The following is a 14,952-nucleotide window of genomic DNA, read 5'->3' as shown; positions in this document are numbered from 1 at the left end:
ACCAGCTGACAAAGGGGGAGGTGTGGTACTTCTTGACAAGCAGTTTTATCATACTCAGCTGATTAATATGCTGTCAGACCAAACAACGTATACACCATTAGTTAAAGATCCCACAAAGTCTTATCGTAAGGATTTGACGAATCTGGTGAATTATGGGTATTGTATGCGTGTTTTAACGAAGAAAGAACAATTGTTTCTGGTACCGAGTTATAACAGAATTCCTAACATCTATACACTACCCAAAATTCATAAAGATCAGAGTGACCCCCCGGCCAGACCAATTGTTAATGGGATTAACTCAGTGACTGCAAGGATTGGACAATATCTAGACCACTTCTTGCAGATGAGTGTAGTCACTACACGTTCCTATTTGAAAGATACCACTAGTTTTCTAAAATTGCTACGGGAGGTTGAGTTCCCTGCAGAAGCTGAGATTTATCTGGTAACGGCGGATGTAGCCTCGCTCTACACTATCATACAACATGAGGACGCTCTGTTGGCTCTCAACTGGGCTTTCTCCCAGAGAGATGATTTGCCTTTTATCCAGAAGAAATTTTTGAGTATGTCTCTTGAGTTTTGCCTCTCTCACAACTACTTTTGGTATAATGACAAATTCTATAACCAAAAGAAAGGGGTTGCGATGGGTTCAAAGTTCGCACCGAGTTTGGCTAATTTATTTATGAGCCAATGGGAGGATTTTCGCATTTTTGCAAACCGAAGAAGTGAACTATTATTTTATCAAAGGTATATTGATGATTTGTTTTTCATTTGGCAGGGCACTGAGGATTCCTTGATGAGCTTCTCCGATAGTTTAAATAATAATAACAACAATATTAAATTAGAGTTCAGTTGGAGTAAACAAACTATTAATTTTCTCGATGTAACAGTAATGAGAGAGAGGACTAACCTATCCACAAAGGTGTTTTTCAAACCCACGGACAGAAACAGTTTTATCCCCATTCATAGTGGTCATCACCCCCTTTGGTTAAGGGGGATTCCAAAGGGACAGTTTCTCCGTGTGAGGAGAAACTGTACTTCTGATGCTGATTACCTGACACAAGTGTCCCTAGTTAGAGACAAATTTGTTGAAAAGGGTTACCCAGCTGAGATTTTGGACCAAGAGTTACAACGGGTTCTTCGGGTTCCTCAGGAACAATGTTTACGACCCAAAGAAAATAAAACTGGAAACACACAGGAATGGAGTTTTATTAGTACTCTACATACTCAATATAAAGAGGTGGAGGGTATTATCCAAAAATATTGGAATATTCTTAAATTGGATAAGACTCTCAGGGACGTCATTCCGGATAGACCTAGGTTTATATATAGGCGGAACTCCTCCTTTGGGGATAAATTAGTTAAAAAGGTACTGGATCCTCCCTCTAAACCGCTTATGTTTTGGGATAGAGCTGGCTTTTATGCCTGTCGCAACTGCCGGGCTTGCAAATCAGTTTGTAATCATCTAAGAGGGTTGGTCCAGTTCACCTCCACTGGTAATGGACAAAATTTCAAAATCGATCAATTCATTACATGTGTTACCACGCATGTAGTATATGTCCTCCAGTGCCCATGCGGGCTTATGTATGTAGGACGTACTAAGAGAAAGCTATGCACCAGGATAGCAGAACATATTTATAACATCTCCATCGGTTATAAAGAGCATAGTGTTTCCCTACATTTTAGACGTGAACATGGTAGGGACCCAACTGGACTCAAGTTTTGGGGAGTGGATAGGATCTTTCCTGATTGGAAGGGCAGCAACCTAGTCCGGGAGATATCCAAGCGAGAAACGGAATGGATTTTCCGTACAAATACTTTGAGTCCTTTTGGTTTGAATATAGAGTTAGATATTAACTGCTTTATTAGTGATTACTGATTTTATCTATTATAGAACAGTTGGGATTTGAGTTTGAGTGTATTTTATTTTTATTTTTATTTTTATTTTTATTTTTATATTTATTTTTATTTTTATTTATTTTTATTTTTATTTTTATTTTATTTTCATATTTATTTTTATTTTTATATTTATTTTCATTTTTCATTTTTAATTTTATTTTTATTTATTTATTTTTATTTTTTATTTTATTTATTTGTCTTATATTTTCTTTTATCATATTATTTTATTTTCATTTTCATTTTTTCTCACCTTTGTCATCTAGACTGGATAATTGGGATTTTGTGCTTATTGGTCGATCAGTGAATGATAATTTTGATCACTTATAGTTTGCACATAGGTGACTTTGGCATATTGTAATATGGTTTAGTGTAGACTCATAATATCTACAGCAGTATGCCCCGGATTTGTTATATCATAGTAATGATATGCCCTGTTTAAACTAATATAGGTGATGGGGTAGGCATACAGGTATTTTAGATAGGCAATAAGGATAAGGTTTTGTTATTAGTATCCTGGCCGGTATGCTGATGGCTTGCACGGCGGGACCTAATCATGTAACAATAAACAAAGCAGAAGGTTTTCTTCATTTCCTTCCCCTTAAGCTAGATAGTGATTTTTAGCAGGCCGTTGTTATGACGATCGCTTATACGGCGATGTCATTACATTGTCACATCGAATGCGAGGAGAGGGGGCCGGACGTGGGCGTTATTTTGATCTGGCTTCCCGCCCCGCAAGGTATTTAAATTGACTAGCTGCGTTGCCTGGCCACGCCCACGGACGAAGACGTGATGACGAAACGCGTATGGGCGTGACCAGGCAGCTATACGTCACCAGAGCAGGCTATTCGGAGTGGTTACCCGGGACCCGCCGTGGAAGCTGAGGCAGTATTCGACCAAACGCGCTCAGGACTGCGGTGAGACCACCTCGTTATCGCTGCAAGTGACATTTTAAATGTGACATTTTGCTGTGCACATTGTGTACGTATGATTTTAAGCGCATGAGTGTTTTTAATGAATAAAGCTGTGTTGCACTATGGAATCTATATTTTATTGTTTTCTATATGTGGATCTGGAGCTGTGAATGAGAATTAAGTGAACTCTTATCGGTGAGAGAGCAGGGAGCCCGAGAGAGAGGAACCTATGGTGTTATGATAAGACGATTTTCCGGAGGGACACTAGTGGGACTACTTCTGCAGCCGTAGTGAAGTGCCTGTTAACCCTTTGGGTTCTGGTGAGTGAATTACCATAAGGGGTGTCACCGGCCGTCAGACCCTTCGCACACTGGTGTTTTCTTCTTCGGAGATGGATCTGCTTATCTGAACTTTTTTCCAAAGTGTGATAGCTCAATTGAATATTGAGTCATATATGTTTGGAGATATTATGGACACTTGCTAGTGACTTTTTTTAGACACTGAGTTATTATCCTCCATGTATTTATTATATTTTATCCTCTATATATTTATTATATTTTATTTTTTGATTATTTCCCCTTTTTTGTTTTAGCGCTGTCAATATAGTATATGCGGGGTAATTAGGGTACGGATACGGTATACTATATATTTTTGTGATTTTGTCCTTCTGTATGATAGCAGCTTGTTAGGGTGAGTTTTGACTTACTGCATAGGGCGCTGGGATCATTGGCTGTCACTTTCAATATTTTGTGTGCACATTCCAGTGATACTAGTACTTGTTTTATTGGGTAATAAATGGTGGGTGCCCTGATGCTATAAAAAACAAACTAACCAGAGTCACCCGTAACACTTATACGGTGATCAGTGGTAAAAGGGTTAACTAGGGGCAATCAGGGGGTTCAAATTTTTATTAGGTAGTATATGGGGGTCCCTGGCGCTATATAAAAACCTGACGGGGAACCTAAATAACTAACTGGCTAACCAGCGTCACCAGTGACACTTATACTGTGATCGCTGGTGAAAGGGGGTGAAAGGGTTAACTAGCAGCAATCAGGGGGTTAAAACCATTATTGGGTAGTATATCGGGGTACCTAGCGCTATAAAAACCTGGCGGTGAACCTAAAAAAATAACTAGCTACCTAGCGACACTGATGCAGCGTTCAGAAAAATTATCGCTTAGCGACACTGGCAAAAGGGGGTGAAAGGGTTAACTAGCGGAAATCAGGGGGTTAAAACCATTATTGGGTAGTATATCGGGGTACCTAGCGCTATAAAAACCTGGCGGTGAACCTAAAAAAATAACTAGCTACCTAGCGACTGTAGCGACACTAATGCAGCGATCAGAAAAACGATCGCTTAGTGACACTGGCAAAAGGGGGTGAAAGGGTTAACTAGCGGCAATCAGGGGGTTAAAACCATTATTGGGTAGTATATCGGGGTACCTAGCGATATAAAAACCTGGCGGTGAACCTAAAAAAATAACTAGCTACCTAGCGACACATGCAGCGATCAGAAAAATGATCGCTTAGTGACACTGGCAAAAGGGGGTGAAAGGGTTAACTAGCGGCAATCAGGGGGTTAAAACCATTATTGGGTAGTATATCGGGGTACCTAGCGCTATAAAAACCTGGCGGTGAACCTAAAAAAATAACTAGCTACCTAGCGACTGTAGCGACACTAATGCAGCGATCAGAAAAATGATCGCTTAGCGACACTGGCAAAAGGGGGTGAAAGGGATCGGGGGGGGGGGGTTTGTGTGCCTGTGTGTACCTACATGTCAGTGTAGTGTTGGTGCACACTTACTATTAGTCTTCTCCTCGTAGTCCGGTCAAAAAGACCGCCCCGAGGAGAATGACATCACTTCCTCCTTCCTGTGTAAACAATACACAGTGGGAGGAAGCTTCTCATTGGCCAGGAGCGATCCAGAGGGGGTGGCCGAAAACCAACGGCCATCCCCTCATCACGGAGCGCTCCTGGAGCGAACCGGACCGCCGTAACCAGCGGGAGGGGGTCCGATCGGACCCCCCACCCGCTGGAAGGCAGGCACGTACATCTACGTGATTGTGCCTGCCTGTGCCATTGTGTTGACGTACATTGGCAATACGGCGGTCCTGAAGTGGTTAATAATGTCATCCAATGAGGCTCCAAACAGCCGCTCACCAAGGAAGGGTAGATCAGTCAAGGCTTTTTTAGATGCCTGGTCCACAGACAAGCATTTTAGCCATATCAGGCGCCGCAGCACCACTGCTGACACTGAAGCCCTGGAGAGCAAAGAAAGCATATCCAGGGCCGCGTCACAAACGTACTTAAGGCCGTGCACTAACTGGTCTGCTAATTCCATGCAGACAGGAGTAGCCTGCTGCTTCTCCAATTCACACTGCAAAAGTTTTGCCCATTCAGTAAGTGTCTGCGACACTAGTGCTGTGGCCAGTACTGGTCGTATTGCTGACCCCACATCCATAAACAAGAAACGGGCCACTGCCTCGGCCTTCCAGTCGGTAGGGTCCTTAAATGCAGGAGTCTCTCTACCGGGATCGTGGTTACTTTATTTAACCTGGGAGGTCCACGAACGGAGGAGCCGACCATTTTTTAAGAAGGCTCTCCTCAAAGGGGTATCGCACCACCATTGTTTTGGGAACCGAGAAGGTCCGCTGCAGGCTTCCCCATTCCTTGTATATGAACTCGAAATAAGTCAGGTATGGAAACACCTTAGGTGTACAGGTTGGCTTACGGGACCCAAAAGGGCCCACTACTTCAGCAGAGGATCCTGCTGTATCATGAATTTTCAGGGTATCACGCACAGCTATGGTAAGTGCTCCAACTAGCGCTTTGTCTTGCGCGGACCCGGACGGGAATCATCCTCATTGTCCTGGTCAGTGTCATCTGACACCTCAGAGCAGGGGCCGCCACAGTAGCTGTGGGGCCGAGTCTGCGTCAGAGCTCTCCCCGGAAGAAGGGGGGGGGCAGGGGCTGCTTTTTGCCAGCTTTGCGCCCGCACACCGCCTCCACCCTGGCAACGAACATTTCAAAGACCGCCGACAAAGCGTCCAAAGGCACTGCGCGCAGACGATCCTGTTGCAATTGCAGCGAGTTCTGGGGAAGAAACACCAGTTTCTGAGGCCATGCTGACTCACCATATCTGCAACCCTTGGGGACTTAGGACAGGTGCACAATCCCACCCTCCAAGCTTCTGCAGACTGAGGGACCCCCACCGCAGGACTCACCACCCCAACCGAGTGCTGCGCCGTTCTGTTACAGGTGCCTGTGTCCATTATCAGCTCCCAGGTGTCCAGAGCAAAAAAAACGAGCTGTTCTGAACAGGGACCAGCGCTGAGAATAAAAACCATGCTGAGCTACAACAAAATGGCCGCCGGCCACCCTGTATAAGGGACAATCACAGGGAAAATGGCCCCGACCATGCTTTCCACTGAGACACACAGAAAAGGGCCGACAAGCAACTATACACAGTGAATGAACAGAGATAATGGCGGCAGAACAGCGCCATGGCGACAGCACATGCAGAGCTTCCAGACACCCAGGGACACAGATACCCAGCGCAGCCCCCAATCTAAGGTCAGAACCCCCGGAGGACCCCTGGCTCAGGTACACACACCGCTCAGCAGCCCAGCCATGCAGCATCCCCCACGGGGGGGACCCCCTAATCAACCTCCCAGGGAATGCCTAGCTGCTCAATCTCGCTAAGGCAGGAAGACCTGTACTTACTGGGGACATGCCATCACAGACCCACTCCCGAGCAGTACAGGGTGGCTGCTGGCCAAGGCACACTATGACAAGGACATCGGTAGTCCTGTTATATTTGTGCCCCGGAGCGTTGCGCACACCGGCCGCCCCTGGAGCCTGAGGGGTTATGTCGTGGCCGACCCAGCGCGTAGCTAGGCAGAAAAAAAACTGAGCTGCAGGAAGCAGGCTGAGGTGTCATTACCAGAGGGACCGCCCCTGGGGGGAACTGTAAAGTTCTGTTGTTTTTCACATGTATTACATGTTCTGCTTAGTCCTCTCCTGAAGGTGGCGTAATAACCTACAGTCAAGATTACCGGAGCTGTGTCTGTCAATGAACAAAAGAGAAACCAGATTTTATTTCATTGTTCCTCTTATTTTTAAAGCAGCTGTTAATTGTTCATGCATTCTAATTTTTAACATAAAGGCCTCATTCACATTCGCGCTGAAGCCTTTAATCCACGAATGTACCATGTGATTTTGCGGCCTGACCTGTCAGGTGCTGCGGTGTGGCAGTCCATGTTTGAGCATGGCGAAGCACTAAACAATTTGTTGGACCTGTCTCTATATTCTGGATATGCTTCTTATTTCACCCGGTCTGATAAGGGAGAAGGTGGGCCTTGCAATAAGGACGAGTACTTACCTTTTTTCTAGGTCCTAGACCAGCCAGAACGCCAACCTTCTTTGCACCTGCACAAGAATGTGGAGGGACCCTCAACCTCATCATGCACAATGCAGGACCAGCAGTGGCAGCTGGTGCTGCACTGTAGGTTACAAATATCAAGCAAGGTGGGAGAAGACAAGCAGCTTTGAGTAAAATGTTTCAAAAGGTGGAGATAGTTTTCCCTGTCAGAAAATCTTTCACCATTCTCTTCTCATTGAAAGATCTGACATCTAGGGGAAGTTTGGGAGATCTGACATCTAGGGGAAGTTTGGGAGATCTGACATCAAGGGGAAGTTTGGGAGATCTGACATCTAGGGGAAGTTTGGGAGATCTGACATCTAGGGGAAGTTTGGGAGATCTGACATCTAGGGGAAGTTTGGGAGATCTGACATCTAGGGGAAGTTTGGGAGATCTGACATCTAGGGGAAGTCTAAATGCAACCAGTAACCATATTTTGGACCATTTAACGGTTTTCACATTTGTTTCAACAAAGTAAAAAAAATGAAAAGTACACTCCTGTTTTTTTTAATGCTAGTCTACTACAAACAAAACAAATGCAACACAGTAAATGTGAAATTATTTAATCAACACACACAAATAGCTGAAATTAAAGAAGTTAAATAATTTGTTGGCAGAACAAAATGCTCTTACTGGACTCAGAATGATATGAAAAAGCTGGACACATGTAAAGTTTTTTTCCCTTGTAGGATAAAATGTCACATGAACATACAGAAAAATCCTTTGTATAGGCAAGCTGCTGCATGTGTTGCGAAGTGACAGTATGCCACTTGCTATTGTCCTCCTTAAGGAACCACATTGCACAGTCTGTGGGGTATTTAAGTACTGTAAATCCTCATGACTTTACTCTTCATGCTTTTTAGGACCTCTTGTCCTTCCTTCAGCAGGTTTAGAAGACGACTTCTTTTTTCCAGATTCCCTCTCTGCTGACACAAATGTTTCTTTCACAAGACGTTTTCTTATCCGAGTTCGAACAAGATCTTCACGACCAATTTCGATCATCTGTTCTTCCCAAGCCTTTAACTCGTTTTGGTATCTGACTTTGTCATCTTCAGATAACTGAAAATATACCTGTCAGAAGAGAAAAGAATGATAAAATAAAAACGACTGTAATGCAATTATAGGATCTGCAAAACACAAAAGCAAACAGGATGATTAAACAATAACCTCTTGTCTTAAGTAATCCAGTGGTGATACAGTGCATTTTCAGTATTTATATATTTTAATTATTGTAGCATTCACCTTAAAAGGATAACTTTTATAACATCATCCTTTAAATTTATGCTCCTGCCCCTCTAAAATTGTTTACTGTCCTGTCTACTCTCTGGACAGCGACATGTTGTGCAGGTCTTGGTGGGCTAAACAGCCACTGCTGCAAACTTTCTTGGTCAGTCCCTTAACCACTTCCAGCCATGCCACAATAAATGCAATAGCAGAGACTGGACAAATTTTTGTTCTGTGTAGCCCTCCTTGTTTGACAGAGGTGGATTGTTACACCAGTGTCTGTTGAACATACCTGCTGGAAAATTTCCATTTGATCAATGGCAGAAGTGCTGATCAGTGTATTCCAATGGTGGGGGCAATTCCTAAATCTACCTTGCTTGTGTGGATGCAGGATTCTGGTGTGTTTTTTTTTTTTAGCCTGCTGGCTAAAATAAGAAAATTGTACCCAGCTCCTCCTTCACCATGGTGCCTTTTGGGACATACACAGGTCCCAGAAGACGGCGGGACCATTCTGAAAGCACAGCGCTACTTGTGCACACTCAATGCAAAGGCTTCAATGCAATACAGAGAAAAGGATTCTACGGTGAGTACAAAAAAATCCTATTTTCTCTTATATTCATCAACTGACACAGCTCCTCTCTTAGCCATTGGTACGTCCCCAAGCAGTGCCAAAATGAGGGGTGGGAAAACAGCATAACAAATTCATCCAGCATGGCATGTGGGAACTAGTATAAACTTTACCCACAAAAAAAGACAGTGTGTGGTATAACCACCAGGGTGCTCCTCAACAGAGACTCTACCCTCAAACTGCACCAAAACTTTGGTAACAAATGCAACAGAGCATTAACTTAAAGATACTGCGTTTTTACCCAAAAAAACAGGAACATTTTTTATGTGCAACTGCAATTATACAGCCACCTGCAAAACAGGCATCAGCCGATGCATGGACATCTACCTTGTAGAACTTTGTAAAAGTGTGAACAGACGACCAAATCGCTGCTTTACACACTTGAGCGTTCCGATTGCCTTTGTGGAGTGGGCCGTGACCAGAAAGGGGGGCACCTGCCCCTTCAAGGCGTAGGCTTGTACTACAATCTGTCTGATCAACCTGGAAATGGTGGCCGACGAGACCGCCATGTCTTTCTTCGGACCAGCCACCGAAACAAACAGGGAGTCTGACTTCCGGAAGGGAGCCGTGGCAGACAAATACATCCTCAGAGCCCCAACCACGTCCAGGGAATGGAGGGCCACCTCCTTAGGCTGTGTTGGCTTAGGACACAGAGAAGGTAACACAATGTCTTCATTGATGTGAAACGCCGAAACCACCTTTGGCAAAAAGGAAGGATGAGGACGCAACACCACCTTATCCTTGTGGATAACCAGGTAGGGCGACTTGCAGGACAAGGCCGCCAGGTTCTGAAACCCTCCTGGCCGATGTAATGGTCACTAGAAAGAACACTTTCTGGGAGAGAGTCAACAGAGGGATCTCTCTGATATTATCAAATGGCGGTTTTTGCAGCGCCGATAATACCAGGTTCAGAGCCCACTGGGGTAACGATAGACACACCAGAGGAACGACATGCCACACCCCTTGAACAAAAGTGCTCACTAGAAAGTGAGATGCCAGGGTTCGCTAAAAAAAGACAGCCAAAGCTGAAATGTATCCTTTGATGGTGCTCAAAGCCAACTTCTGGTCTACTCCTTGCTGAAGAAACAGCAGGACCCTGGATATAGAAAAGGAGCGCGGATGCCATCCTTTCTCCTCACACATGAAGATGTAGGCCTTCCAGGTACGATGATATATCTTGAGAAGATTTGCGTGCCCTCAGCATAGTTGGGATCACCGAGCCCGAAAGAACCCGGTTCCTCAACACCTGGCTCTCAAAAGCCATGCCGTTAAAACCAGCGATGGTAAAGCAGGATGGAGACTCAGACCTTGAGACAGAAGGTCTTCTCTTAACGGCAGTCGCCAAGGAGCGTCTGCCACTAGGCACACTAGGTCTGCGTACCAGGGACGCTGAGGCCAATCTGGGGCAATCAGTATTACTGGGATCCCATCAGCCTCCACTCTGCGAAGCAGACGTGGTTACAGTTTCAGCAGAGGAAAGGCATAGATCAGCTGGTACTGACCCCATGGAACCACCAGCGCGTCTGACGCGTCTGCCCACGGATCTCTTGTCCTGGACACAAATCTGAGCACCTTCCGATTGAGACAGGAGGCCAGAAGATCCACGTCTGGTGTGCCCCACCGCGGGCACAGTAGCCTGAACACCTCCAGATGCAATGCTCATTCTCCTGGGTCCAGCATCTGGTGACTCCCATAGTCCACCTGCCAGTTCTCCACTCCCGGGATGTAAATGGCCGACAGGGCTGGTAAATGTCGCTCTGCCCACCGAAGTATGTAAGCAAACTCCCGTGTGGCAGCCTAGCTTCTTGTTCCTCCTTGGCGATTGACGTATGCCACAGCCGTTGAGATGTCTGTCTGGAGAGGCATAGCCTGACCGCTCTCAGTTCGAGCAGATTGATCGACAACTTGGATTCCTCCACCGACCAGAGGCTCTGGGTCAACTGAACTACCATTACTTCACCTCAGCCTGATAGGCTGGCATCTGTTGCGATCACTGTCCATTTCAGATGTAGGAACGACTTCCCGGACACAAGTGCCGGGGACCTCAGCCATCAGAGCAGGGAATCTCTGACTAACTGGCTCACCTGAATCTGCCGATCCAGGGACAACGGAGATTTGTCCCATTTTGTCAAAATCTCCTTCTGCAGGACTCTGGTGTGGAACTGGGCATACGGTACTGCCTCGAAGGAGGCCACCACGAGTCCCAGGACTCGCATGCAGAAGCATAGTGTAGACCACTCGCGGTTCATTAGCAGTTTCACCACGGCTCTGAGAGTCTGCCCCTTCTCTGAAGGGAGGAAAACTCTGGCTTCTATGGATTCCAGCAGTAAGCCTAGGTACTCCAAACAATGAGTTGGTATGATCACCGACTTCTTCAGGTTCAACAGTCACCCAAATTCCTGCAGGGTCTGCATGGTGATCGCCACATCCTCCTCTAACGCTGAGGCAGAAGATGCTCTTAGGAGGAGATCGTCTAGGTATCCTGCGATCGTGATCCCGCGTTGCCGTAGCAACGCCAAAACAGGAACCAATACCTTGGTAAAGACTTGGGGGGGGCTGATGTCAAACCAAAAGGGAGAGCCACAAACTGGTAGTGGGCTTATGGCATATGGGTATGTGCAGGTACGCATCCTGGATGTCTAAGGACGCCAGGGAGTCCCCTTGATAGAGTGCAGCGACTACTGAGCGAACTGATTCCATTCTGAACCTCTGTATTTTCACAAAGTAATTGAGGGCTTTTAGATCCAAGATTGGATGTACCCCTTCCTTCTTGGGGACTACAAACAGGTTTGAGTAGAACCACTGGAGATGTTCAGAGTCCGGAACAGGTAACATCACCCCACGACTCAGCAGGTCCCTTACCGCCCCCAAAAGGGCCTCCCGGCGAGCCGGGAGTATGGGTATGCTGGAGGGGAAGAATCTGTTTTGCGGCCAAGAGAGGAAATCTATCTTGTAGCCAGAGGAAATCAGATCGCAGACCCATAGGTCGGACAGCCGAGAGGTCCAACGGGCTGCAAACTCCCGAAGGCGAACCCCCATCCGAGTTGCGGGTAAACCTTCATGCAGTAGCACTTTTGCTCACAGGCTTATGGTTCCAGGGACGCTTTGTTCCTTCAGTGGTCATCCTGTCGGGCTGGGGATGCTTGGTCGGACGAAAAAGCGGTTTGTGAGACGAAAATTAGGGCCCTCACCTACGGCGTGGCTCCTTAGCCTTCCTGGCCTGTGGGAGTAGAGTACTCTTACCACCTGTGGCATTTTTAATAATGTCATGCAAAGAGGCTCCAAAGAGCCGGTCGCCAAGGAAGGGAAGATCCGTCAGGGCTTTTTTGGATGCCTGGTCAGCAGACCAGCATTTTAAGTAAATCAGGAGCCTCGGCACCACTGCTGACACTGAAGCCCTGGATAACAGAGGGAGAGTAACCAGGGCCGCGTCACAAACGTACTTCAGGCCTTGCACTAGTTGGTCTGCTAGTTAGTTCCACGCAGACAGGAGAAGCCTGTTCTTCCAATTTGCTGTGCAACAGTTTTGCCCACTCAGTGTTTGCGACACAAGTGCGGATGCCAGTACTGGTCGCATGGGTGACCCCACAACCGTAAACAAGGAACGAGCCACTGCCTTGGCCTTCCTGTCCATGGGGTCCTTAAATGCAGGAGTCCCCTCTACCAGGATCGTGGTTACTTTGTTTAACCTGGATACTGGGGGGTCCATGACCGGAGGAGCCGACCATTTCTTGAGAAGGCTCTCCTCAAAGGGGTAGCGCACTGCCATATATTTGGGGACCGAAAAGGTCCGTTGAGGTCGACCCCATTCCTTGTAAATTAACTTATCAAAATAAGTCAGATATGGAAACACCTTAGGTGAACGGGCTGGCTTACGGGACCCAAAAGAAACCGCTAGATCAGCAAAAGGATCCGCTGGCTCCTGAATATTCAGGTTATCACGCACAACTGTGATAAATGCTCCAACAAGCGCACGGACCCAGACGGGGACTCATCCTCACTGTCCCATCGGTCCTGGTCAGCATAATCTGAAACGACAGAACAGGGGTCACCAGCCTCAGTAGGGCCAGAGTCTGTGCCAGAGCTCTCCCCAGAGGAGGGGGGGAACGACCGCTTTTTAACACCTTTGCGCCCACGTCCATCTTGGAAACTAACGAATTGACGACTGCCGACAAAGCGTCCAGAGGCACTGCAAAATCTGCAGGCAAACCGGTTGCAATTGCCTGGATTTCGGGGGAAGAAACACCAGTTTCTGAAGCCATGCTGACCCTACCCTGTGTGCCACCTGATGGGGACTTAGGACAGCCATGGTTCCACCCTCCTAACTGCTGCTGGCTGAGGGGCTCTTTCCCACAGGACTCACCACCCTGACTGGTTCTGGGCTGTCCAGCTAGTAGTGCCTGTGTCCCTTGTCAGCTCCCAGGTGCATAGGAGATCACACTGTGTCATCCAAAGCTGCTGCTTATGGTGCTGAAACCGTTCCACGTGTTCAGGCTCCAAGAAAATGGCCGCTGAGCGTCCAGTATAAAGGACATAAACACAGGTAAAATGGCCGCCGAGCTATAGGAAAGCATGCTGCTTCTTGCCCTCACCTAAGATGGCCGCCGAACACTGAATACCACGAGGGACAGTGACAGAGAAATGGCGGTGCACAGCGCCGCAGCGATCGATAGACACAGACACCAGGCACCCCCCAGGGAGAGAACACACATCAGGGCACAGCCAACCAGCGTAGTCCCCCCAGGTGAGAGCCCCAGCCATGACACAAACACCGCTCAGCAGCCACCTGCAGCATCCCCCACGGGGTGGGCGGGGGAAGATAGAGACAGGTAGTGAAGAGAGGGAGGTGAGGAACCCCTGAATCAAGTGCCCAGCCCCACTGAGGCAGGGAGAGCTGTATTTAACAGTCCTGCAGAGCTGGGAAACATTCCATCACAGACCCACTCTCTGATCAGTACAGGGTGGCTGTTGGCTCGGCACACTGTGACGCAGACATCAGTAGCCCGGTCATATGTGTGCCCCAGAGTATTAATGCTCACCGACCACCTCTGGAGCTGAGGTACATCGTAGCCGACCCAGCGCACAGCTCTGATCTGCACACGCTCGCTGGCCAGGCTGGAGAGACTACAAGGATAAGGGTATCCAGCCTGTCACCCAGCCGGCTGTTGATAGCAGATCACAGGACCTTTAGTCTTGCGCAAAAGGCAAAGCTTCTGCAGAAAAAATAGGATTTTTAAAACAGCTTACCTGTAAAATCCTTTTCTTTGATGTACATCAGGGGACACAGCGCCATAGTAATAACTATGTGGGTTATATCGGCATATCAGGTGCTGGACACTGGCACGCCCCTTAAGGCGTGAACTTCCCCATATAACCCCTTCCATTAATGGGAGTCCTCAGTTTTGTAGCCAAGCAATCAAAGTGTATAAGAAGAAGGGAGAGAACTCTGTGTCCCCTGATGTACATCAAAGAAAAGGACTGTTTTAAAAAATCCTATTTTCTTTTCTTACATCAGGGGACACAGAGCCATAGTAATAACTATGTGGGATGTCCCAGAGCAATGGCAACTGAAGGGGGGGGGGGGGGGGTCAGAATCAAGGAAACAGGAGGCCAGAAGACTCATACTGCAGCCTGCAGTGTATGCTGTGCCCTAAGACAATATCATCATGAGCTTTAATATCAATTAAAAAATCGGATAAACGTCTGAACCAAAGACCAATGTTGCGGTCTTACAGATCTGAGCCATAGAGTCCTGATGATGCATCACTCAAGAGGCACTAATTGCCCTGGATGAGTGTGCTCTTAATATGAGAGGGAAGAATTTTCTTCTTTAAGCTGAAGCTTGATCAATCACTTGACAAACCCATCTGGAA

At 47.0% G+C, this 14,952-nt stretch overlaps 1 protein-coding gene across 1 annotated transcript in view; it reads right to left on the bottom strand.

The window, feature by feature from the left end:
* Positions 1-7,774: 7,774 nt before the first annotated feature.
* TFAM (transcription factor A, mitochondrial) overlaps positions 7,775-14,952 on the bottom strand; it is a 102,829-nt gene continuing 95,651 nt past the window's right edge. The window contains exon 7 of the mRNA XM_077454165.1: positions 7,775-8,298. Coding sequence (XP_077310291.1) covers positions 8,071-8,298 — 228 coding nt within the window. The 3' untranslated portion in view covers positions 7,775-8,070. The remainder of the gene's footprint in view (positions 8,299-14,952) is intronic.

This window comes from Lithobates pipiens, unplaced genomic scaffold (genome assembly GCF_037356315.1).
Source record: "Lithobates pipiens isolate NorthernLeopardFrog02 unplaced genomic scaffold, aLitPip1_a1.2 Scaffold_25, whole genome shotgun sequence".
Lineage (NCBI taxonomy): Eukaryota > Metazoa > Chordata > Amphibia > Anura > Ranidae > Lithobates > Lithobates pipiens.
This window is presented reverse-complemented; position numbering and strand designations above follow the sequence as displayed.